Source organism: Lytechinus variegatus, chromosome 4 (assembly GCF_018143015.1).
Source record: "Lytechinus variegatus isolate NC3 chromosome 4, Lvar_3.0, whole genome shotgun sequence".
NCBI lineage: Eukaryota > Metazoa > Echinodermata > Echinoidea > Temnopleuroida > Toxopneustidae > Lytechinus > Lytechinus variegatus.
The window spans coordinates 44,151,919-44,178,105 of NC_054743.1; the positions used below are offsets into that span (position 1 = coordinate 44,151,919).

At 37.7% G+C, this 26,187-nt stretch overlaps 1 protein-coding gene across 1 annotated transcript; it reads right to left on the reverse strand.

The window, feature by feature from the left end:
- Window positions 1-409: 409 nt before the first annotated feature.
- Window positions 410-25,345, reverse strand: LOC121414145 (cylicin-2-like). Its single transcript, XM_041607215.1, has 7 exons — window positions 25,173-25,345; window positions 12,584-12,815; window positions 11,139-11,282; window positions 7,661-7,753; window positions 4,610-4,711; window positions 3,276-3,368; window positions 410-1,845 (listed from the first exon to the last, which is right to left on the reverse strand). Exons 2-7 carry the CDS (start codon window positions 12,770-12,772, stop codon window positions 592-594), a joined length of 1,875 nt encoding a protein of 624 aa, XP_041463149.1. The 5' UTR covers window positions 12,773-12,815; window positions 25,173-25,345; the 3' UTR covers window positions 410-591.
- Between the last annotated feature and the right edge of the window lie 842 nt (window positions 25,346-26,187).

Genomic DNA, 26,187 nt, shown 5'->3' on the forward strand with positions numbered 1-26,187 from the left:
TAAAGCAGCATCCGGGAAAGCACTAAAATCCGTCTCAAACATTCCCGTTGCAGAAAGAGTTATGATCAACGCAACTCCAAGTTTATCAAACGCAACTTGACTTTCAATGAAACGCGCATATTATAGGGATTTGCGATTGATTCTAAGAACTCTTTCTGGAACGGATCCCAGCTCTCTGTCCATCTTTAATTATGATGCTTTCATCACATTAAGCTTTCATTCTATTTAACTTCCCCTCTACATCTTTGCCTTAACTGTGAGAGTCACACTATCATGGGACACCGCGTGTCTCTTTTGGGCCCTTGCCAAAGACCTTGTCCTTCCCTAAAAGATATGACACTTATGTCGACCAAACATTATTTTTCTTATTTGCGATTGCTTCATTGCAAACACAAAACATGCGCGTGATTCATGCAGCGAAATGTGAAATGTTAATCATGAGCATTTTCCTATTTCACTTCTGAAAACAATTATGTTGAACTATCAATATTAACTTATTTATTTTTATCTGTTACAATATATTTCACTAGCAAGATTATCAAGTGAATTATTAATAATCATTTCAAGTGCATTATGAGAGATGAAAGCAGATTAGTTCGTTGTTTTGCCATCGTCGTTTAAATCTCCGTTTAGTTTCAGGTTATCTGGCTCATTCTCTTGAGATTTAACTTGTGTGCTGTCTTGACTGACGTTTGTATCGATTTCCTCTTTCTTTCTACTCTCCTCGTTCTCCTCACTTTCAGGTTCTTTCATATTGCTGGATTCATCTGTCTTTGACTCTTTCTCATTTTCATCCTCTCCGACCTCATCTTTCTTTTCATCCTTCTCCTCCTTCTCTTCTTTCTTCTTCTCATCCTGTGTATTATCCCCAACCTCATTCTTTTCATCCTCTTCTTTCTTTGAATCAACACTATCATCGTGTCCATTTTCCTTCTCCTTTACGTCCAAGTCCTTATCTTTCCCCTTTACGTCATTGTTTTCTTTCGCCTCCACACTTTCCGTTACGGGAGCTTTGTCGCCGTTCTCTTTGCTATTTTTAAGCGATTTATTCGACTTTGCAAAGAATCCTTCCATCTCATTAATAACAGACATATCCATCTTCATCTTCATGGAGGTATCTGGTTTAGGTTTAACTTCTGGTTTCTGAAGGTTGTAACTGTCAGTTTTCTCCATCTCGAGCAGTTCAGCTTCGCTTAGGTTCTGGAGCGTGGTCCTTAGGTTCTCAGCGGCCTGTTCGATGTTCATCTCGGAGTCGCGTCGGGACAGTGTCCGACTAGTCCCCGACGATTCCTCGCCACTGGAATCGCTGTCGCCTTGAAGCCGAGCCGATTTCAGAGCTTCGGCTTTCGCCGCAACGAGCTTCGCGTTCTGAGCAATCGCCGCAAGTTCCATGATGACCTTATCGTGGCCCGACTTGGTGGCGGATGGCATGGCGTGAAACGTGGGGCTTAACTTAACCTCTTCTATCGTTTCCTCTTCTTTGATTCCTTCTGTCTCTATCTGATGATCCTGTCCATCAGCTTTCTTGGACCCTGTTCGTTGTTCGATGTTCTTTGACTGTTCGGTTGATTCCTCTGTGGACTGACTCCTACTCAGGGCACGGGAGATCCGCGACCCAAGTCGACTAAAGAACGAAGCATTCTTCTCTTGTTTGGAAGTCTTTGACTCGCCTTTCTTTTGTTTCTTGAGCCTTTGGAGCGTCGAGACCTTCTCAGTCTTTGGCTTCGGGTCTTCCTCGATATCCACCAAGCATTCGTTGCTCTCGGCCCGTCGCTCGACGCTCTCTTGTGACGTAGGAGATTGCTCGATGACCTCATCGATGGAATCGCCATCGAGTTTGTGCACCTGTAAGAAATGACAACGGTAAGGAGATTATTAAAATGTAAGAAATTGTTTCTTTCTCTGCATCATACTCTCGTGTTTTATCTTACAACCACTGGTAATGATAAATCGTTCCTCCATTTAAATAGTGAGGATCGACATTGTCTTTCTGTTCCTTTTCGTTCTCCTCCTTACAAAGAGTTGCAATTCTCCTTCTTCTCTTCCCCACCCGACACCTCGATTACATCTTTTTAATTTTCATCTTATTTCTCACCTTCCTATATGCAAGGCAGTTCTTCCAGTTTACCTATATAACCACTTCATCATCACCCATTATCGTCTTCTTTTCTCGATCCTCATCACCATGACCATCTCTATATATTATCATCATTCTTGTCAAAGATCATTTCATTTTCCCTTTACCGAAGCCTCTCTATTGCGTTTTCAATAGTTTCGTCATCACTATTATGTTGCTGTCATCATCATTTTAGTCACCACCATTACTATCGTCATTATCATCACCATGACTTCCGATAGACTGCTATCATCAGAGTCATGTCACCTTCGTCATCTGTCATATAGCCATCGTCGTTGCAACATGCAAATCATGAAGTGAAATTTAGTGGATTCGTGTCGACCAATCAATCATCACAACCCAAACCGCCGCTACTATATAATAACCATCACCACCATCACTATAGAAGTAGTCATCAACACCACCACCACGCCACATCCGTCATCAACAACATCGTCCTCCTCATCATCATCATCTCCATCATCATCATCATCACCACCATCACCATCATCACAACCACCACCATCATCATCATCACCACCATCATCATCATCACCACCATCACCACCAATACCATCACCACCATCACCATCATCATCACCACCACCACCATCACCATCATCATCACCACCAATACCATCACCACCATCATCATCATCACCACACCATCATCATCATCACCACCTCTACCATCACCACCACCATCATCATCATCACCATCATCATCATCCTCATCATCATCCCCATCATCATCACCACCACCATCACCATCATCACAACCACCACCATCATCACCATCATCACCACCACCACCACCATCATCATCATCATCACCACCATCATCATCACCATCATCATCGCCACCATCACCATCAACATCATCACCACCTTTATCATCACCATCATCATCATAACCTTCATCATCATCACCATCATCATCATCACCACCTTCACCATCATCACAACCACCACCATCACCATCATCATCATCATCATAACCATCATCATCATGACCATCATCATCACCACCATCACCACCACCTTCATCACCACCATCATCAACATCATCATCATCATCACCACCATCATCATCACCATCATCATCATCACCATCATAACCACCACCACCACCATCATCACCATCATCATTCCTACTTACCGTGCTATGTGCTGCTAATAATTCTGATGATGCCCCTACTCCGGAGTCCGCATCATCTCCAAAGCTACTGATCTCACCGGTCGGTGACGTGACCTAGGCAAACATGATCAGCATATAATTTAATAAGTATAGTGACGGTAATAATAACATGAATAATAACTTTTGACGATTATGACCATCATTGCCTTGCTGAAGAAGAAGAAGGAGAAGAAGAAGAAGAGGAATGAAAAGGAGGGGGAGTAAGAGAAAGAAGATGAGGAAGAAGGAGAAGATGAAGAAGAAGAATAAGAGGAATGAAAAGGAGGGGGAGTAAAAGAAAGAAGATGAGGAAGAAGGAGAAGATGAAGAAGAAAAAAAGAAGAAGAGGAGGAGGAAGAAGAAAATATGAATGAAACGGAGAGAGAGAAGAAGAGGAGGAGGAGGAAGAAGAAGAAGAAAGAGGTGAAGATGAAAAAAGAAGGAGGATGGGACGATCAAAACGGAAGATTGAAGAACAAACATGACGAAATAGAACGTGTGAAATATATCAATATAGGTTTTGGGGGTTCTACTCGGCGGGCATGCTGTTAATTTTTTTTTGTGGTTGTTGTTGTTGCTGCTGGCTATGTTATTTATTAATTACTAGGTTCATTGCTTCGTTTTGTCTCTCATAGCAACTGACATTTTCGATAATCCTACGTTAATCCGGAAACAAGACATATCTTCCGTTACATACACTTCCCCAAAACACAGAGGAAACCCTGCCTGCTATTACTCGTACTTGATTCCGCTTAAAGGGACAAAATAGTACTGATTTTGTACACAAATATATTTACACTTTCTCAGACGAATTTATGCATTAATGACATTTATAATCAGATGAAAAGTTGATTTTACAGATGAAATGTTTGATGAAATCTATCGTTTTTCATAGTTTTCTTGTGAAAATCTTTGCCCAATTTAGGAGTTATTCTTTGGAGGAAATTTTCAAGAGACGTAAACATTTCTTTCACATTGTTTACATTAGTTTTACATTTTCAAGAGGACCCACAATTTACAAGCAATGGTTTGAGTGGACCCCTTCATTTCCATATTTCTTTCCTTTGAAGTGTCAATCCGTCAATGTGTATGTATATGATATATTACTTTGTAGTATTTTTATGTTCTTTTAAAGAAAATGAAAAATGAGGAATTGAATTGAATTAAGGAGTTGAACATTCGTTCAACTGGGGTATTCAATACTACATTTATCATTCTCAATGCGAGAACAAGACGGTAACAGTAAATCTAAACACAATGCACAGAATGAATAATTAAAATTATTTAAAGAATTATCAATATTTGATATAGTTTACCAATGCTCTTGATCGATGCCCCGGTGGTCTCCTGCCTGGATTCTTTGGCCTGGTCTTTACAATATGTGTGAGGGCGCTCGACGAAACTACTACTTCATCAAACTGTAAATACCAATAATGAATACATTATAAGTAATTTTGATTTGGAGTCAAATAAATCGATCTGTAATGTAACTTTATAAGGTTACCCAAGATATCATGGCAGAGAAATCTCGTCAGAATGGGCATTTGTTTTATGCGGTTAAATAGGGGGAAATAATGTTACCCCCAATATCGCAAGCAAATTACTTTTATGATGAGCAAAAAACAACCAACAAGAGAAAACCATCTAAATTCTTTCGGGGACAAAACAGGTACGCTAGTGCTGTTGGTTTCGATAACGCAAGTAAATGATGAGAGTTGCATGCCATGCAAACTTGACGAAATATTCCCCAAGAGTTGACGGAGACGATTCCTACTCGGTATACTCGTGTAAGAAAAATGATAATAAACGCGTAATTTTGCATTGGGCGTCATAAACGCGCACTCCAATGCACTGAAAACTTTGCTCCATCGCTTCACTCACTCGCACATCAATAAACATTGGTCGTCAAACCAAACCAAATTGTAAAATATGTTTTAATCAAAAGAAGTTTATGTCACAGCTAAAGATCGATGAAGACACACATTTCAAAATATACCTAAACTGCACAAGAAGATAGAGTTAGTAAGGCCTATCTGCAATCTAACCTGATTTAATCACTGATATTGTGAGCAAAAAGTATCCCTGAAGACAGTATCCAATTACCCTGGTCCGAAATTGAGGCTTTAAAGTGATCTTTCGAATTTCACAAGGATTTTAAAACAAATCGTGCGTACGCATTTTGAATTCATTTTGATTTGTAGCCGAGTTGTATACTCAGAATGAATTCACAATGAATAGCAATCGCCAATAGATAGGCCTATCAATAAAAATTAATGAGACATAGCCGGGCCAATATTAGGCAGGGGCAGGAAAGTATAAGATGGCGACCCCAATATAATTTTTTAAATGGTTAAAAGTAGGGTGAGGATGGGAGGGTAGGGTGAAGTAGGGTGAGAAAAGGAGCGGATTAGTGTATAGTATATATGCTAAACAGTACCTGCATATATTTGTTTAGAAAGAAATAATAAAAATCTTCCATTCGATCATTATGCCAATTTCGTTATCATTAATTGTCATGCGGTTTTTCTTTTGACCTAGTTTCATTTTTCATTTTTAAGCGATTTTACTCTGATGATCTTATGCCAAACAGCTTCAGTATGTCGATCAGTGTACTATTTTTTAAGAATTGATTTATCGTAGTCACTATACAAGAAAAGTTTGGGGCGTGCTTTATATAAGTATGTTTGCTTCTTTATCTTGAATTTGTTGTTTTGTTTTTAAAGGTTGAATTGAAATAGGACAAAAATAACAAAATAAGATATAACAAGACCTTGATGAAAAGGGGACATGAAATACAACAATATCAATTGATTAAATGGGTTCATATAGAAGTGAACGAACATAACCCTGAACAAATTAACGTATAATATACATCAATTAAAACTTCGGGTTTTAGGCTATATAGGGGATACTATGATTTTTATTTTGATTTTCTATTCAATGATTTTGATTTTTTTTTTAGAATATCGTATTAGCGGGTAACAGATTCCCTACGTTGATACTGTTAAATTCATATCCTATGAAAAATACATTTTACACGAGTCTACCATGTCCACAAGGCTCATAATAATTATATTGCGAATTTTAAGAAATCCAGTAAGCAAAGCTTTACGTGAACAAACCCTAAATAATCCAATAATGAACACGACTGCTGTTAGCTTATCGATGAGTCAGAAGCGCGCACAGTTTCATGAAAAAGAATAAAATCGAGGTGAAAGCCATGACCTAGCGCAGGTATTAGGCGGTATAATGACCATGAACATGGAATATTTTTGAGTAGTGAATTCTTTGAAGTATTTATTTTTTCATGGGTTGTACATCAATCAAGAAGTACTAGCCACCCTGCCCCCCCCCCCCCTATCATGCCTATTCAACTTATTCTTAAAAGCTGCGATGCATACGCTAATCCGCTATACCTATTTGATTTTTCAATGGACAATACATTGTACAATCTATAATATCGGCCAATATAATGATTACTATCGTTGGAAATTGAAATAAACAAATGAAATTTAAATGACGTGAAATTGAAAGTTTAATTTATGATGAAGGGTATACACTGATGCTTTTCCGGAGTATAATATTCAAATCCTAAAATATTATATAGCATTTTTATGTAATTTTCAAAATTTCTGGGGCAATATAGGGGCAACGGTTCCAACGGGGGGGGGTCCAAATGTCACTATGCCCCCCCCCCCGGTGCCGTAACTGATTAAACCTGATAAGCCAACCCTGTTTAACTATCATGAAAATAAATAAATGAATGAAATCTATTCATTTCATTATGTAATGAAATAACTAAAAAGAATTAAACTTGTTCATTTCATAATGAAATGAACAATTTTCATTCATGTATTCATTTCCATATATATTCACTTTTACGTCCGGGCTCTCGGGAAAATATCAACATCGGCAATCGGGCTCATGCAGGTATATTGGTAAATCAAGAAACATTTGAAATAACAGAATTATGAGAAGATGAGACATGGGGTTTGGGCCATGAATGACGGTGAGAAACCAAGACAGATTAGAACAGAATAACCTTCGGGGTGAAGCGAAGTTATCGACCATGAATTAAATAAATCAATAACCGAGCTCTTGACCTATCGCCTGGCATGACTAGAAAATCTCCTTATAATAAATAGAGAAAATTCCTCTGCGAATTGTAATTAGAAGAAGAAAAAAAAAACCCTTCGTGAATTATATTTGGATGAATTTTTTTTAAACAAATGTCTGTACAACCCTCGCTTGTCTGCCTTGTATTTGATTTTCTATTAGGAACGAGGTCTGGGGCATTTAATACTCGAATGATCACACTGACTCATAATTTCTTTCATATCGATTTGCGCCAAAATGTCTGAACTCACCGCTGATTGGCCGGTGATGGTTCCATTCATGACGTCATTAATGATGTGCACCCACCGATCCCGATCCGCTGGATTAACACAGCCAAATATGATCTGAAAAAAAAAGATGAAAGAGATAAAAAAATATGTGAATAAAAATAATTCAACATGGTTGCTCGAAGATCAATTCCATCTAACAAGAGGTCAATTTGAAAGAAACAGAACACTGTAAAAACTGTGGTGTTAAAACTGACACAAATTGGTGTTAATAGAGGACCACACCCTGAGGTGTTAAAACAGCACCCTAGAGATTGAAAATAACACCAAAGAGTGTAAATGTAACAACCATAGGTGTTGTAATAACACCTATAGTTGTAAAACTAACACCACCTATTTAACACCGGTGTAAAATAACTGGTGTGGTCCTCTATGTACACCGGTTAACACCACAGTTTTTGCTGTATACAAACAAGCATCACATTGATATTTACACAAACCAATTATTAATGCACATTACGGGTGGAATGCAAATAAAAAAGAGTAAGTGATGACACACACTCATTATATCTTTCGTATAAATCTTAGAATATTTCATTTTAATTTAGTATATCAAAAAATATATAGGACCTATGATAATTCTAATGAAAGCAATTTAAAAACGTAGGCTTCCCCTTTAAATCATGTATGAAAGAAATTTTCCCCTTCAACACAGATTATCTTCTTAAGAGCACTAGAGTTGTATATTATGCATTCTGTTTATTTATATTATTATCTTGCGGACTGAGCATATATTGAGATCTAAATCCGTTCTTATTCCTTCTTGATAATAATCATATATTTAATATATAGATGTTATCTACATGCATATATGAAAAGAGGAATTAACTTTGCAATAAACAGAATTACTTCCTCTTACAAAGACAAGTCGTTTGACGGACAGGAAACATTATGAGCATCAAATGTCATGAAAATGATGCAAGGGAAATCTGTATGTACTTTATGCCTTAATTACAAAAAAATACAACCATAAAAAGAACATTAACCAAAGCGATACGTCAAGTGGAAATCACTCTAAATCGTTATGTCCCATGCAGTCATATCAAAAATTGAAGTCCAAAATTTTAAAATAATGTCAGGACGCTACACCTTAACACTTTCAATTAAGTGTATGGGGGGAGTTCCCCGTTGTAATGCTCGCATATTTGTCCCAAATTTAATCTTGTAATTCACTATAGTCTAGGATATTAAAGAACGTGAACATACTAACCTATACATAATAATAACAACATACGTTCTGGCTCCAGAATACATAAAAATGGAATAACAATATAAAGTACTCGAATGATGACTATGATTACTTAGTTTTCTTCATACTATATAGTATTGGTGAAGTGAGTGAATGTCACTTAATATGACAATAAATCAGCCATGTTGGTTTGTGTGGTGAATCTATATTGTTCAAGGGGGGGGGTGATCTATTGTTTCATACCCACTTGAATAGTATGACGTCACGGATCGACACCAGTGAAATATAAGATACATTTATGGTAATGGTTAATTATAGGTATACTTTGATTAAATCAACAATTGAGGAAATAAAATAATATCTCATTAGCATTTCCATAACTTCAAATGTTTTTTAATGCTTTTTTGTAGTTCTAACTGTGCATTTATCATTATCAATGTAACGTTATATTCTGTTTATTTATTTCTTGTAAAGCATGGTGAAAAATAAAACAAACGCCGGTGTGAATGTTGAAATAACATACGGTTTGAGTACCATATAGTAGGTATACTTTTCTGCATGTCATGTCATGTCATCACAATCAATTCAAGATCAATCAACTATCACAAAGATAAGATAGTATTATCAAGCAATAAAGTCTCGACAGACATGTCAAAACACGCCTTAAAGCAAATACATTTTGAAGTAATCACAATTATTTATCAGATTATACTTTTAAATCATAATATATGACACCATCCAATAAATACATTTTATCCCTCTTATGATTGTATAAGATTTCATTTATACAGTCACAATGGTACTCTAAATGATACCATTATGTACATTGAATTTACATCAAGAGCTTATAAGTCATTAACATGATTGATATTTTCCTAAAGATGGAATGAAACGAAAGCGCTTGGCAAAAGCACATTTGACAAGCTACAATGCTGTAATATAATAAAAGATGACGGGGCGGTCAACAAGCCGCTCGTCTATACGCATATCAGTCTGGGATCGCCAGGCACTCATCTCATTATTACTCCGTTACCATGACACAACATCCATTCAACATCTCATTGGTATACCCAGATACTAGCCGTGAGCAACAAAGAGGGTTGTCCAGATAGAGAGAGAGGGGAGAGAGAAAGAGAGAGAATAGGAGGGGAAGAGAGGGGCATGCATTTTAGCATACTATGTTTTAGAAGGTGATGTAGAATGATACTATAGGTCGAGAAAGCAAGAGAAACGTTGAAGGAGGAAGAGGAACTTATAGAGAGAGAGGGAGGGACAGAAAAGGGTAACATGAAATGAAAGAATGGATGAGAGGAGAGGGAGAGGGGTATATCAAAAGGACGTAATTATCGTACGTTACAGACAGATCACGAGGTTTAACAACAAGAAAAGCAAGGCAATCTGACGGACCTGAATTTCTGATGGAAAGTGAAATAACCACAAAATCTATTTTTTTTTCATAATAATAAAAAAGAGATGATATAGGAAGAGACTGTTGATTTGCAGGCGCTACACTTAAAATAAAAATCTGAATTGGGATCCTTATCATGGTGGGTTTTTTTTACTGCTAATTAAAAAACGACTGAAGCATGAAGAGAGTCTATTCAAAATGGGTAGAATTTGATAATTATTAGCAACTTGAGTACCTTTTCAGAGACGCGTGATATGCAGTTTAACGGTATACCATTTAACCTGTATAGAATCCGGTTGAATTGGATTCTCGTAGAATTTGAAGAGTATTTTTTTACAATATACAGGAAAGAATGAATGGGAAAGATGTGAACAGAGAGAAAAGGAAGAGATGAAGAAGAGGAGAGGGGGTGAAGAGGAGAGAGAACAGGGAATAGAGAGGGAAGAGAGAACTGAAGAAAGGGAGAGAGACCATGAGAAAAGAGGAATAAAGAGCAAAAGGGAGAGAGGGGAGGGTAAAGGGAGAGGGAGAGATAAGAGAAAGAGTAAGGGGAACAAAATGCGAAATGAGGGATGAAATGGTGGAAAGACCATGAAAGAGAGAGAAGAGAGAAACAGATTGGGCAAATACAATAATGATGATGATGGTGAATTGCGTCGTCGGGCGAATTCGCATCTCCTCTCCGCAACAATGGATCGCATCGCCTGCGAAACACATTCACTAAACAGACTGACATCAACACATCGACACCGATACTGAATTTCTATTCACAAAACAACTCATTATTTCGCGCCTCTTTGATAACAATGCAACCTGATTGAAGTTTTATGAGCCACGTTGCTTACCTGACGACTGGAGCCAGCATTTGGGGTCTTCTGAATGAGAAAGCTATTCCGTTTCTTGCTGGTCACATCTGCTCTGCATTCGACAACCTGCTTGAGTTGTATTAGGAGGCACTCCCCTCGCTTGCCCGTAGAATTGGCCGATACCTAGTATGATTCGAACAGGACGATGAAGAGAGGAGAAGAGAGATATGATCACTGAGGGCGTACGTAACGCACACATCCCATGACATATTATAAACAAAGGATGATTATCATAAGAACTGAGTAATATTCACGATGTCGAATGCATTGGGATTGATCAGGGATTCTTTTAAGTGAGTAGTTTTCCAAGGGAGCGTTTCATGAAAGGAATTGTCGAACATTTTCGCAGTCAATCAAAATCAAGGAAAGTCGTCTGATCTGACAACTTGTCGGACAAAAAATGTCGATGAAAAGCTCCCCAGAACTCCCTCCTAGCCCTAATTCCCTCCGTTCGTCTGCCCATTTTTCTTCCAATTTCCATTATTTCCCCCTCGATCCGTCCCTTGATCCCATCATGCACTACACCCCTCCTCGATCCACCCTGCACCCCTCCCTCCCCTGGCTCTCTCCTCTCTGATCTCAATGCACCCCCTCTAATCCCTTGATCCCCTAAACTACAATACGTTTTTGCTACCTCTCTTCCCTTCACTCCCCCACTCCCCTCCCTACACCCCCTCTCCATATGCCCTCCACTCAGCTATATCTCATTGTTCCACCCCTTCCACCTAGCATTCATTTTCTTCCTCCAATTCCATTAGTCATAAGATGGCGCTCTTCACCATGCAGGAGAATGGAGATGGATAATAGAATTTAGCACATGACCAGTGGCTGCAGCTTTCTCTAATGGAGGTATGCAAATATTCCTCTTCAGATGACTATTGTACAAAGAGTTGCCCTCATACACGACTTCAAAGTATAAACGTATAAAGTGAATGTCAACTGATCACAAAGCGCCCATTTTGCAGACCTAGGCCTATGTTTTACTTTTGTTTTGATATATAAACTAGATACTACATGATAGGCATAATTCTAGTTGCATTTAAATATTTCGAACACTTTCTGCAACGGATTTCAGCTTTCTTGGCATATCAACAATAATCATTATTTTGGATTAATCTTTTTGGATAAACTTCTCTGTCTCTAATCGTCACTTTCGAGAGTAAAAGATAGATGAATCACTGAATTTCTGTATCATCTCCTTTACATTTTGTTTGTAAAGATAGGGTATTTTGCATTTTCTTGTAGAAAAGGAACTTATTTGCTTGTTCGAGGTAGCAATCATTCTTTATTTTGAAAATAACGGGATATTGTTATTTTTCCTAAACTGGGTAATGTTTTGTATTGTATACTGGTCTGCCTGATGAGGGGAATTAATTTCTTCTTTTTGTCAAAACCGTAGACAAATATTACAAATAAATACAAACCTTTTTGTCGTAGATGGCTAGCTGTTTGGTATCAGCTCGCACTTTGACGTATTTTGACTTCCATCTGGTGCAGAACATAATACGCGACTTGATACTGATAGCCCCTTCATGAACTACGATTGGTCCTCGTCTGTCAGGTGATCCCGTCTCGGTGTCATGTGACACCACGTCACTGTCAGGTGACATCATTTTGGATTGAGTGTAAAGCGAACGACGAACTCGAAATATGAGACTGGAAGTAAAAAGGGAAAATTAGAATCGCAAAAGTTTAAGGGTATTAACGGATTCATAATTAAAGTACTACAAAACCACAAGATTAAGAATAACACCTGAAACCGCTTCAAGGTAAGCAATAAATTAAAGGGATGGTCTGGGCTGAAAATATTTATATATTTTTACATAGAGTAGAATTCACTGAACGAAATGACAAAAATTTCATCAAAATCGGATAACAAATAATAAAGTTATTGAAGTTTAAAGTTTAGCAATATTTTTTTGTAAACAGTCGTCATGAATATTCATTAGGTGGGCTGATGATGTCACATCTCCACTTTCCGTTTTCTTATGTTATTACATAAAATCATATTTTTTAAATTATTTCATACTTGTGTGAGTAATATGTCTACCTTATAATGAATTAAGTTGCAGCAATAAATATCTAATGTACTAAATCAATTGTCAATCCAATTTTTCTAGTTCTTGGAGGAAAAAAATTACTCTGACAACCTTAATGGGTTCTTCGAAAGAAATTAGTGTGTTGTAATTATAAGCAGAAATATGATACAAACAAAACTAAAACTACAACCTTTATACTCGACAATCAAATTGGAGACATAACTAATGAGTAATTAAGTATTAATAGAAAAGTGGAGAAATATGAAATGTCCTGGTACTGAAGTTTATGAATGCGGAAATTCTAGCTTCTCTGAACAGCTGATATCGTTTGAAATATCAAGGTAATCTATAGCAATATTGAATACTACGGGTAATCTACAGTCCCCGTTTTCTTTATCATCCTTTTTATAATAGTTCATACAAGCTTTGATTACTTTTCGGCACCCCCCCCCCCTATTCCTTATAAATACTAAAATCACCCGAGGACCATCTTGTATTGCGTTCCCCATTACTTGCAATGTATCTGGCTTTGTAAAGTTAAGTTTATCATATTTCGTAAAAATGTGAAAAGGAAAGTCAATAAAAATCAATCGATTGATGCTGTCTTTTTTTTTGGGGGGGGGGAGGGGACCGTAGGGGTGGGTAAACATGGTAAGGGTATGATTGTGTGTTGATTACATTTTCTGAGAAATATTGTGGAAGTTTCTGGAAAAATCTCGGTAAAAGAAAATTCTCATAGTTTTTAGGAAAACGTGATCTCATGTCATATTTCATGATTAAAATTAATTTCAATTCTATAGCTACCCTGATATTCCAGATAATTACCACCCCTGCCTAACTCAAAGCACCCTAACACACACATGCACAAACACAAAATCAGAAAAACAAAACTAAACAATATCGAAGAATTCTCTTTGACTTGCATTTAGTTAACTCAGTTAAGTCTGAACTTCATTAATAATGAAAGCGAAATATATATTTATCTTTGTCTGTGTTAAGCATTGCAAACAACTGACGGGTACAAATAAAGAATTAAACACTTTGTTTCAGTTTCATGACGATTGTACCCCATCCATTGTGGTGAAATAGGCCAAATACAGTTTCGCTATCAATGACAGCCCATTTCTTTATTTCATTCTTCCTTATATGATCATGAACATGGTAACATAAAAGAGGAGAAACTGTTCAATTGCACTTGCGCTTTAGTTGGCTGGGGTTGCAATCTCAGTTTAAAAAAATATCGAAATGTTTGTATCATTGTTAGGTGGTCTATTTCAGAGGCGATACTCAAATGTCAAATGTTTTTTCTTGGATTCTTGTTGGCGAAAGAAAAAATCAATTGAACTACCGATTCGTTTTAGGGTAAAATTTTTATACGCGGGGGGGGGGGGGCTTCAGGATGACTAGATACAGAGGCGAGAAAGTGACATATTAAGCCAATTTCAATCGTTTGTTGTTGTTTTGCAGCGAAAAATATATTCTTTTCACATGACACAGCAGTGCTCTTATCAGCGGACACAGGGGCGTATCCAGGTTATTCCAAAATGGGGACCATTTTTGTACTAGAAAAAGTTGTCAAGAAATAAACAGGGTTCTAACTCCGCATGCATGACATATTCCCCGTAAAAAAACATTCTTTGTGTTTGCTTTTCAAGGGGGGGGCACGGACCTGGGACCCGTAACACAAAGTTTAGCAATGATCGTAGAACATTTTTCTACGATTGATTCCATTGACTCCAATGTACAATCAATCGTTAAAATCAAGCGTACGATTAATCGTTAACCTTTGTGTCACGAGCCCCAGATGTGCCCCAACATGAACTCCCCCCCCCCTAAATGGACAATATTCTTATCCTTCTTTTTTTTAAAGTGTTTTCACTTGAAAAACCTATGGACAGTCGCCCTTTAACCCATATGAATATGAATTGAAAACGGGGGGGGGGGTAGTTCAATGTACCCTTCATACTTAGGCAGCATCCAAACATAAGACTATACAATCATGTATCTCCAATTGACGTGTATCGTTCAAATTCAATTATCAGATAGGGCATAATTGTACTGGAAAATGCATCAAACTAGCATCATGTGCTTAGAAGAGAGTGGAATGAAATCTTTTCTATCGCACTTGAAGTATTTAACGAGCCCCTAACGAGCATTAAAAAAAATGCTGGGCCATTTTTCTCGAGAAATTCTATACCTGTAAACCATTATGTACAGAAGCACAGAAAAATTGTATTTCACAAAGCTGGTACGGCTCTGAGGGATTTCGATGGGGAAAGTTTACCCCCGACAGAATTTGGTGGCCTTTTTAATTATTGTAGTTATTCATTTATTATTAATTTATTTTATTTTTTGCTGCATGCATGTCAGAAAGTGTTTGCCCCTCTTGACGAGGTTTGTAATTTGTTATACGCCACTGGGTTGTATACTACAATATTATTTTGTTTTAAAGTCCATGGTTTCATAAACAATAATTCATGATAATGCACGTAGAATGAAGGTTTATCTGTAAATGTCTGGAGAATACGGTTTTATGGACAGTCGCCCTTTAACGTATATATGCATATGAATAGAAAATAGGGGGGTAGTTCAATATACCCTTCCTACTTGGGCAGCATCCAAACATAAGACTATAATAATATTGACGTGTATCGTTCAAATTCAATTATCAGATAGGGCATAATTGTACTGGAAAATACATCAAACTAGTATCAAGTGCCTATAGAGAGTGGAATGAAATCTTTTATATCGCTCTTGAAATATTTAACAAGCCCCTAACGAGCATTAAAGAAATGCTGGGCCTTTTTTGCCGAGAAATTCTATACCTGTAAACCATATGTACAAAAGCACAGAAAAATGGCATTTCACATAGCTGGTGCGGCTTTAAGGAATTTCGATGGGGAAAGTATACCCCCGACAGAATTTGGTGGCCTTTTAAATTATTGTAGTTATTCATTTATTATTAATTCATTTTATTTTTTGCTGCATGCATGTCAGAAAGTGTTTGCCCCTCTTGTCGAGGTTTGTAATTTGTTATACGCCACTGGGTTGTATACTACAATATTATTTTGTTTTAAAGTCCATGGTTTCATAAACAATAATTCATGATAATGCACGTAGAATGAAGGTTTATCTGTAAATGTCTGGAGAATACGGTTTTATTGCTTGGTTCTGGTTAAGGAAAATATTGCCTGCCCCCAACCCCAACCCCCCCCCCAAAAAAAAAACCGAAAAAACAGAACAAAACAAAAACAAATAAAAAACAAAACCGCCCCTTACCATAAATTATCTTTCATTTATAGTCCAATTTCAAAATGAAAGAAACGTTAATATTAATGCCGAAAATCAAATAAATGCGGAATATTGTTGTCCAGACATGATTACGTGCAAGGAGAAAGATCTAACGCCATAGCTTTCGACAAGAAACACAGCCTATGCTCTCTATTCGACGACGATGCCTTGTTTGAGCGTTGAGAAACAGCACTGATTAATTAATGTCTGTTGAATCTATTAGGTATATCAGACACAGATGTCGCTCATTATAAACTCATAATGTCCTCTTGATACGCTCCGTGAACAGCTATATGCTTATTGCTCCATCTGCTTTCTACCCTTTCTTCGCCAGTAGCCCCATCGATCCCCCCCCCCCCCCCACCCGCAGGACCCTTGCATCAACACTGAATCATTTCGAGATTCAAGATTCAACATTTATTTTGTTGAAAAGAAATGTTTAAGAAAAACGAAACAAAATCTGCATCCGTGAGATAAAATGATGAAATTACAACAAATAATTTTAGAAATCACAATTAATGTTATGGTTGTGAGTAGGCCTAATAAGTATAAGCTGACACCTTTTCTTTCTTGCATACATTAAAGTTATAATGAAATATAAAAAAGGTAATATCGTATAGATTCATTTTCATTTTGTAACGAAATGTATGTTAACTATGAGTCTTTGAAATGAGCCTACATTTTTTAGAGGGCGTGATATGGCGTATAGGGCAAAACTTATACAAAGGTGCGAGCGAGCGAAGCAAGCAAATATTTCGATATTTTTATTACCAAAATCCAGTTTTGAAATAGATATTTACATACAATTCAGAAAATAATATCATATTTCAACCTTCTCTCTTGGGTGGAAACACTACCAAGATAGTATACTGGTCATCCAGTGGAAGTAGGATTATTTTCATGATAAAATAATAATTCAACCTTCAAACGTGAAAAAATCTCAAGGCCACATCAGACTGAAAATGAAATTAAAACTTTAAATACATCTGAAGATTTATAATGAAAGTAATTTAACACTAATTATCTGGTAGATCATGCACATGACAAGGATAGCTTCGAAAATATTGCAACCATATCAATAAATGAATGTTTTAGTTTCTGTCATAACTGTCCTTGGAGACAGACATGTCCATTTAAGGGCACTCTGTTTCTCTCCCAGCACTGTGGCGAGAACAATGAGATAGACAGCTCAGTCTGCAGGCACCTTTGGTTTTCTTGTAGCGCTTAATGCAGAGTCTGAATGGTGAGACTAGTTTACCCATGGACTATGGCTTATGATTAAAGACACACATATGTAGTTAGTCCTTGTCTCTACCCTAGACCTGGTATTGTTTTTTTTTGTTATAAATTTGAGTCTGTGCTTGCAGACTAGCTCATTATCACGTGACTGCCCTAGCTATAAATGAAACAAGTGTGATGTATCGTAACTGATTTTGAAGTAAACTTGTGTTTACACTATTGATTTTGATTTATTTCGCTTTCATTTCACGACATGAACAAGAATGATAATAAAATAAAATAATGGTTTATGATATATGAAAATTAAATCATTCAATCAAAATAGGCATATTCCTGCTCAGCTGAAGTCATTATTTTCATTAAAATTTTACAATTTTACTGATTATTGAAACCCATTGATGCCCATCGTTAATTGTTCAGGTTGCTTCATTTTGCTGCAGGTTGCTTTATTTTGACACATTATCTCTGTCATGAGTCGTGGTTCAAGTTATTTCGATCGAACTCGACCCCCTTTTTCTGAAGTTAATTGGGAGTTTTTGCTTCCACTCCACTCGACGGATTTAATTAATTCACGATATATGTGAAGCTGCTCGCATGTGACGTCACAAGTAAAAAAATAAACTTTTGAAAATAAATCTTTGATTGAATTTCCTCAAACCATCACCAATATTTTTTTCAGCTATTCTTACTATAACATTTGTGGCAGGGTGAACTTCCCCTTTAAATTCGCATAACTGTTTAGAAACAAGGAAGCAACAAACTTTCAGTCGAAGATTCTAGGTTTACAAAAACTTTCATACACTACATACACTTAACGTATTAGTGTAGGGCCTGCAAACTATAGTGAGTCAATTGTGTCGTATTTCAGGGCCCTGGAAACAATATTCTAACAGGGGTGCTGATCTAAATTTTACAAGCAAAGAAAAAAAGGTTTTCACTACAAAATGACCGCTATTTTTGTCCCGAAAAAATTTGTTAAGAAAAAAAGGTTGACAAATATTTGGTCCTTTTGCTTACATTTCTCAATTCTTTTTAATTGTTTCTACATGTCGTATTTAATTTTAGCAATTAATCATGTGGAATTTCAAGTTCCACATTTCTTTTAAAAGTAAATTTCGAAATATGGAGTGACTCCCCATGCAAACTTATATTATTAATGTGACCCAAACGAGAGATTTTACATGTTTTATGAAATTCGATATCTAACAACAGTTCATCACTACTATAATCATTGAAATTAATGAAATATTGCAAAACAATGAATGGTTTGACTATTATGTAGGCCTATATATATTGCTGTTTCATTTTCACATTTTCGGATTAATTTTGATGACCAATTTAACAATTCCATTAGAGCAGTCTTAGAGCTATCTCATATACCTCTGAGAGGCTCTGCCCTCATGCATGAATTATGAATAACTAGTTTAATTTCACAGTGCAGAACAGTGCCCCCAAGAAAAACAGGGCTTAGTCCACTGACCATGGGGAAACAAAACAAAGTAAATAAATAAATGAATAAATAAATGAATGAATAAATAAATAAATAAAATAAATAAAATACTTTTGTGTGCTTTTCCTGCAATCAAATTATTATTATTTCTCTAATGTTGCTGTTCAATTATTTTTGCGAAATAATTAAACTCAGCTCATTGATTTATTCTCAAACACGGTGCAGGGGCGGCGGAAACGGGGGGGGGGGGGCAGGGTGGGCCTCACTTCAGCCCCCTCCATTTTTTACAAAAACGTAAAAATTACCATCTTGTTGCACCTTAGGGCATGGTCAGCCCACCCCCCCACACACACACACACCCACACTTTCAAAACAGGGGCCACGGAACGGTTTCCAAAGTGGTGGGGCTGAGCAAAAAGTGGGGGGCTGACCATGCAAAAAATCACAATCATATGGTCATTTTAACATTTTTTATACACGGTGTTGGAAAAAAGTGGGGGCTGAAACCCCCCCCCCCCCGGTTCCGCGGCCCCTGCGATGTTGGCCTATTTTATGATAATTGAGGTTGTTGCTTCAGCTCATGTATTTTCACACACGGTGTATATGCCTAAATTCTTGTTTACATATTCCTTTTTTCCTAGCATATAGGTCCCTCCGTGAGGTCAAGAGTTCTCAAGTACTATACTTCAGTTTCAGCATGGCCTCCTATATTGATTAGCATCAACGAGAATGTTGAGCAGGGGGCCATCTAAGGAAGTTCAAAATACATGTATGCAGGACGATGTTTTTTCTTAAAGGTCAAGTCTACCCCGGGAATAATTTGATTTGAATAAAAAGAGAGAGGGAGAGAAAAAACGAACAAGTATATTACTGTAAAATTGTTCAAAATCAGACGTAAAATGTAAACAACTCAATATCGTTTTTATTTCACAGGATGCAAATTAGCAAGGGCACAATACTCGGTGATACGACATAATTCTGATTCTGCAAATTATTGATCCAGGCTTTTTAAAATCTGAGATATTGAGTTAGGGTCAGTGGCGTACCTAGGATTTTCCACGGGGGGGGGGGGCAAAAACGTCCACCAAAAAAAAATGACAAGCAAAAAAAAAGGCCTTCAATCACAAAAAAAGGATTTCGTATATACCAGAAAAAAAATGACAAGCCAAAAAAAAATCGTCAGGGGGGAGGGGCAATAAAGGTCTTCAAACTCGTCAGGGGGGCAAAAAAGGTCTTTCAAGCTCGTCAGGGGGGGGGGCAGGGATACGTCCTTTGCATGGTTGTGGCTCGTCAGGGGGCAGACTGCCCCCTGCCCCCCCCCCCCCGTATATAGGTACGCTAGTGTTTGGGGTTAGGGTAAGTTAACGTTAAGGTTGTAATGCTTTAGGGTTGGGTTTAGTGTACGGTAGTATATTGAAGCCAGGATTCAAATTAGTTGTATGATATTAGTAAGTGAAATCCCGGTGTGAAATTGATAGCCAAGCAATAACCGAAGCAGATGTCATGGAATCCATAGTCACTATTCCTTCCTTTTTGTATTATATTACATGAAATATCAAACATTTTAATCTAATTAATGTATATTCCAGGATAAAAAAAAACTCTCGACTGGACCATAACAAATGATTGCCTTTTCACATTATCGTAGGAGTAGGGCAGCCATATTTTAAACATTGTCGGAGGAGAAAAATATATTTGACTTCACAAAAATAATCATACAACTTTACAATTGAGCATCTTTGTTCGAATATTTAGATAATATCGTTGGGCCAAACATGAACCGGATGCTCTTCAAAAGTTACTGTGTTCTCTCTTCTTCTTTCTTGTCCAGGGGTCCGTAGCAGAAAGAGTTGCGTTTAAATGCAAGTCAAAAAATCAATCGCAAGTCCCAAATGCGCGCTGCTGATTGGTTGGAAAATCAAGTTACGCATGATTTTTAGAGTTGCGGTTGATTGCAACTCTTTCTGCAACGGGCCCCCTGGCTCGATAGCGACCAGCCAGACATGACATACTCCCATCTGTTTGGGTCTGGCCATGGTAAAGCGTTATAGACATCAAATCTAATTTACTACCAATCTGTCCCTCGACATTACAGCTATGCAATGAATGTCGTTCATGAGGGTTTAGTTTACTATTATCGTAGGGTGTTCCGCAAAAAATATATGAAATGTAAATTTTCTGTTGAAAAAAAATATCTTGTTGTTTTTAGGAAAATGTTTGCATAACTTAGTAGGGGCCTATGACTTTCGCAATATGAAATTCATGGAATGTCATGATTTCAAATAAAGTAGATCTATGCAGTAGTGGTAGTTGTAGTAGTGGTGGTAGTAGTAGTAGTAGTAGTAGTAGTAGTAGTAGTAGTAGTAGTAGTGGTAGCAGTAGAAGTACGAGTAGTATAGTAGTAGCAGTAGTAGTAGTAATAGTAGTAGTAGTAGTAGTAGTAGTAGTAATAGTAGTAGTAGTAGTAGTAGTAGTAGTAGTAGTAGTAGTAGTAGTAGTAGTAGTAGTAGTAGTAGTAGTAGTAGTAGTAGTAGAAGTAGTAGTAACAGCAGCAGTATATGATGATGATAATGGTGATGATGATGATGGTGATGATGATATGGTAACAATAATATTAGTAATAAACGATGTAGTTTCATCTATCAATATATTGAAGGTCACACAGGCCTAATTTTAATACTTTGTTCAAATCTCGTTTTCATATTAAATCACATAACTTGAACTAAGCTAATTGAAACATGACAACCAACACCATCGCCGCCACAGCCGCTGTCACCACCATCTCCCTCACCACCACCATCACCACCACCATCATCATCATAACCACCACCACAACCATTATCATCATCATCACTACTACCACCACCATTACCACCATCATCATCATCACCACCACCACAACCATTATCATCATCATCACTACTACCACCACCATGTCCATCATCACCTCCACTGCCATAACCACCACCAACATCATCATCACCACCACCATCACCACCACAACCATTGCCACCACCACCACAACCATTGCCACCATCACTACCACCATCACCACCAACACCACCACCATTACCATCATCATCACTACCACCACCACCATCACCACTACCACCACCACCATCACCACTACCATCATCATCATCATCATCACTACATCAGCACCATCATCATTATCATCCACATCATCATCCACCATCACCACCACCACAACTTTTTCCACCACCAACATCACCATCTCAATCACCACTATCATCATCATCACCATCATCACCACCACCATCACCAACACCACCATCACCAACACCACCACCACAACCATTGCCACCACCACTACAACCATCTCCATCACCACCACCATCATCAACACCACCATTACCATCATCATCATCTCTACCACCACCATCACCACCACAACCACCATTATCATTATCAGCAGCAGCTGCAACATCTTCATCATCATCACCACCACTATCACTATCACTACCAACACCATCACTACCATCATCATCATCGTCCTCATCGTTTTCTGCAAAGATGTGTATTGTGTTCTTCTTTTTTTTGAACACCTTGTAGAGACAGTACAATGAGGTCGGCTCAGATCACTCGCTTCGCATTTCGAACTATTATCCTACATACTGATAGCCTCCATAATATACCGCATACTGTACATACATAGTTTTTAGGTTGGAAGTTCTCATGCTCATCCTACGTTTTACTCCTTGGCTTGAATGCACTCAAAGTGATAAGGTTTCTTTCTCTATTAACATCATACTCTACTCAATGTCGCATATTTCTAATGGACGTGTAAGTTATGATCAATATTATCAAGCAATGTCTTTAAAAAAATACACAGGGAGTACACCGGGGAGTACCCATTCTTGTCAAGACTCTCCTAAATTTTCAGTCCCTATAATATCTTACGAATAACACAACCAAATCATGATCATAATTGAATATGATTTTACCCCCACACCCCCCAAAAAATTAAATATTGTGATAAAATGTCAACTGTCAGATATTAGTATAACACCATGATCGACACTTTTACAGGTCTGTGTATTATGGATGTCTATTATGTTTATTAATGCTGAATTTTGTTATTTAGAGGAAGTGAAATATATTCAATATTATAATGTACGCAAAATCGAATATTCAATTTCAAGTATATTTTTCAAGTCAATTAAGAGCCATATTTCCTGCTTCCTTTTTACATTATTGAATAAAAAACACAATACCAGCATAAAATACCACATGCATATATCAACTCATTGGTAATTTAATTTGACCAATGCGGTTTGCGGGGGGGGGGGGGGTGAAAAGAACGGTGTACGACAAGACAAGGATAGTCATGATAATATCCCTTTTAATAGAGCCTAGGTTAGCCCTAATATGGCTCCACAAGACAATCCAATAACCCACTACAGGTTCAAATCACTAAGTGCAATACTAGTAGATAATTTAGGGGGAAATACGTACTCCCTCTACCCCATCCCCCTCATTTCTTTCGAAGCTTGTTATTCCAGCAAACCGATTTTCCTCTCCTACTTGTCTTTACAGGGAAATTCCCTTGTTTTGTAAGTATATATATATATATATATACATTCTTATTTTATACAGATTCATTTAATCCCCCCTCCCGTCTTCAGCTAACGCACGGATAGTAACAGACTCTCCCAAGAAGTAATAAAATCTCGCAGACCCGAGATAGGTACAGACTTATGGGAAAATATTGGAGAAGGGGGGGGGGGGAGCCGGAGAGAGGAGGAAATGGAACAACTTTGCATGACTATGCAAAGGGACTTGGGGGGTCCGAAAACATCGATATCATACCCGGTCGACTGTGAATTTAAGAAATAGTTGGAGATGTCGCCGGCGTAGGCCTAATTGGGGTCCAAGACGACACAGATCCATTTTCTTCTCATATTGAACAAAAAAATAGGAGTGTGGTAGGAATCCACACCAAGTCACCAACCCAACTGACTCTGTTTTTTAATCATCTTTCTATCTACTTTTTCACACTTATTTTCTCTATACTTTTATACCATTCCCCCCATCTATATCTTCAAAGGTAATACATGGGCCGACGCCCCTGTCCCCTGCGACCCCGCCCCTGCAGGCATGATCATCGTGGGTTGATTTCACCACGATTACATCGAGCACTTTATGTACAAACATAAACAAATCAACAAAATGTTTACGACTGAAATATGAGCACAATATAGGCCTACACAGCAAAAACTGTGGTGTTAACCGGTGTACATAGAGGCATGGGCGGAAATCCCAGGGGGGACGTGCCCCCCCTACTCAAAAAAATAGTAGGGGGGGGGCACAATATCAAATGTCCCCCCTACTATTTTGGGTCTTTGGTGATGCTAAGAAATACGTAACTCAAAATGGGAATAAAACGTGCGTTTTGGGACGAGATGACTTTTTTTTTTTGCTTGTCAAATATATTTTCGTCGAAATGACCTAAAATTTTAGGTAATAGCCTTTTTTTTTTGGCTTGTCAAATTTTCCAGACCCTTGTCCCCCCTACCTTTTGGGAGAGATTTCCGCCCCTGCATAGAGGGCCACACCAGTTATTTTACACCGGTGTTAAATTGGTGGTGTTAGTTTTACACCCATAGGTGTTATTACAACACCTTTGGTTGTTACATTTACACTCTTTGGTGTTATGTTCAATCTCTAGGGTGTAATTTTAACACCTCAGGGTGTGGTCCTCTATTAACACCAATTGTGTCAGTTTTAACACTACAGTTTTTACAGTGTACATTTTGCATACAAATACTGATGAATATCATTATGCAGTTGATAATAAGGATGGTGAAAAAATGTGGGATAAAGAAAGAGAAAGAAAGGACTTAAATTTCATGAACTTTATGTAAAATATAATCTTCTATGCAAAGGATTGGTCATGACATTACTTACGATGGCATGCAGTATGATTATCTAGCTAGTAAACATGACATCAAGAAGCTCATCTAATTAACTTACCCGAAATAGACGAAGATACGATGAAGAAATTGAGGCAAGAATGAGAAGACGTCTACGATATAATGCTTTCCATTATCATCCACACTAACTGAGCAAAAGTCACGTATATCACTTGGGCAATTTGGTATTGGCGTTGGCTAGAGTTCCAGGATTATTGTAGGAAATTTATGACAACGTCTTTGCACTCACACATTGAAAGTAATACTGACAGTCAATGTTAACTTTGCTGATATCAATATCCGGATAAAGAAATAAGCAATATGATCACGCGTGCACCCTGGAATACCATTTGCAACATATCTCCCGCACGTACGTTGTGTTGTTTATTAGAAAGCGCTCAATGAGAGTTTGAATGTGAAGAGCGAAAGTCCAGTCTGTACTGTGATGCTTTAGCAGACGATTATAACCTTGGCTATCTCAGGGTAAAAACTCAAGGAGCGCATCTTGTCTTTTTGACGTCTGTAGGCCTATTGTTGATTACCGCGTGCTGTCGTCCTTACCGATGTCGTCGAACACGCAATCATGGACTACTTCAACAACATCGTCGTCGTCATCATCAATACCTTATGATTCCTGCTAGCATGATGCTTAGAAGAGAGAGTGCCAGAGAATGGGGAGCGGTATACACGACTGTTTATATTGGCTGATGGTGTATCAGTAGAAATATGCGATCGGAATGTGTAGAGCGGATGAGCGGAGTGGCATGATGTTGATTTCAGATGGGAGAGAGGGAGAGAGATGGAGAGAGAGTGTGGGAGGAAGTTGGGGGGGGGGGTCGGAGAAGGAGATGGAGGGGATGGGTCCGCCCACTCGTTATTCGTGGAACCAGGGAAGTGTTATCCTGGTGGAACATACATGTAATTATACAACGCGGCTATAAAATTATCAAAACTTTCATAGAAGTTTGTAATGGCAGCTAAGATACTTGAAAAGTTCCGAGGAAAATAGAGGAAGTGGAATCGAAGAAAGAATAACTTTATTTATACTAAGAAGTCTAAGAAATATTGTAATATAA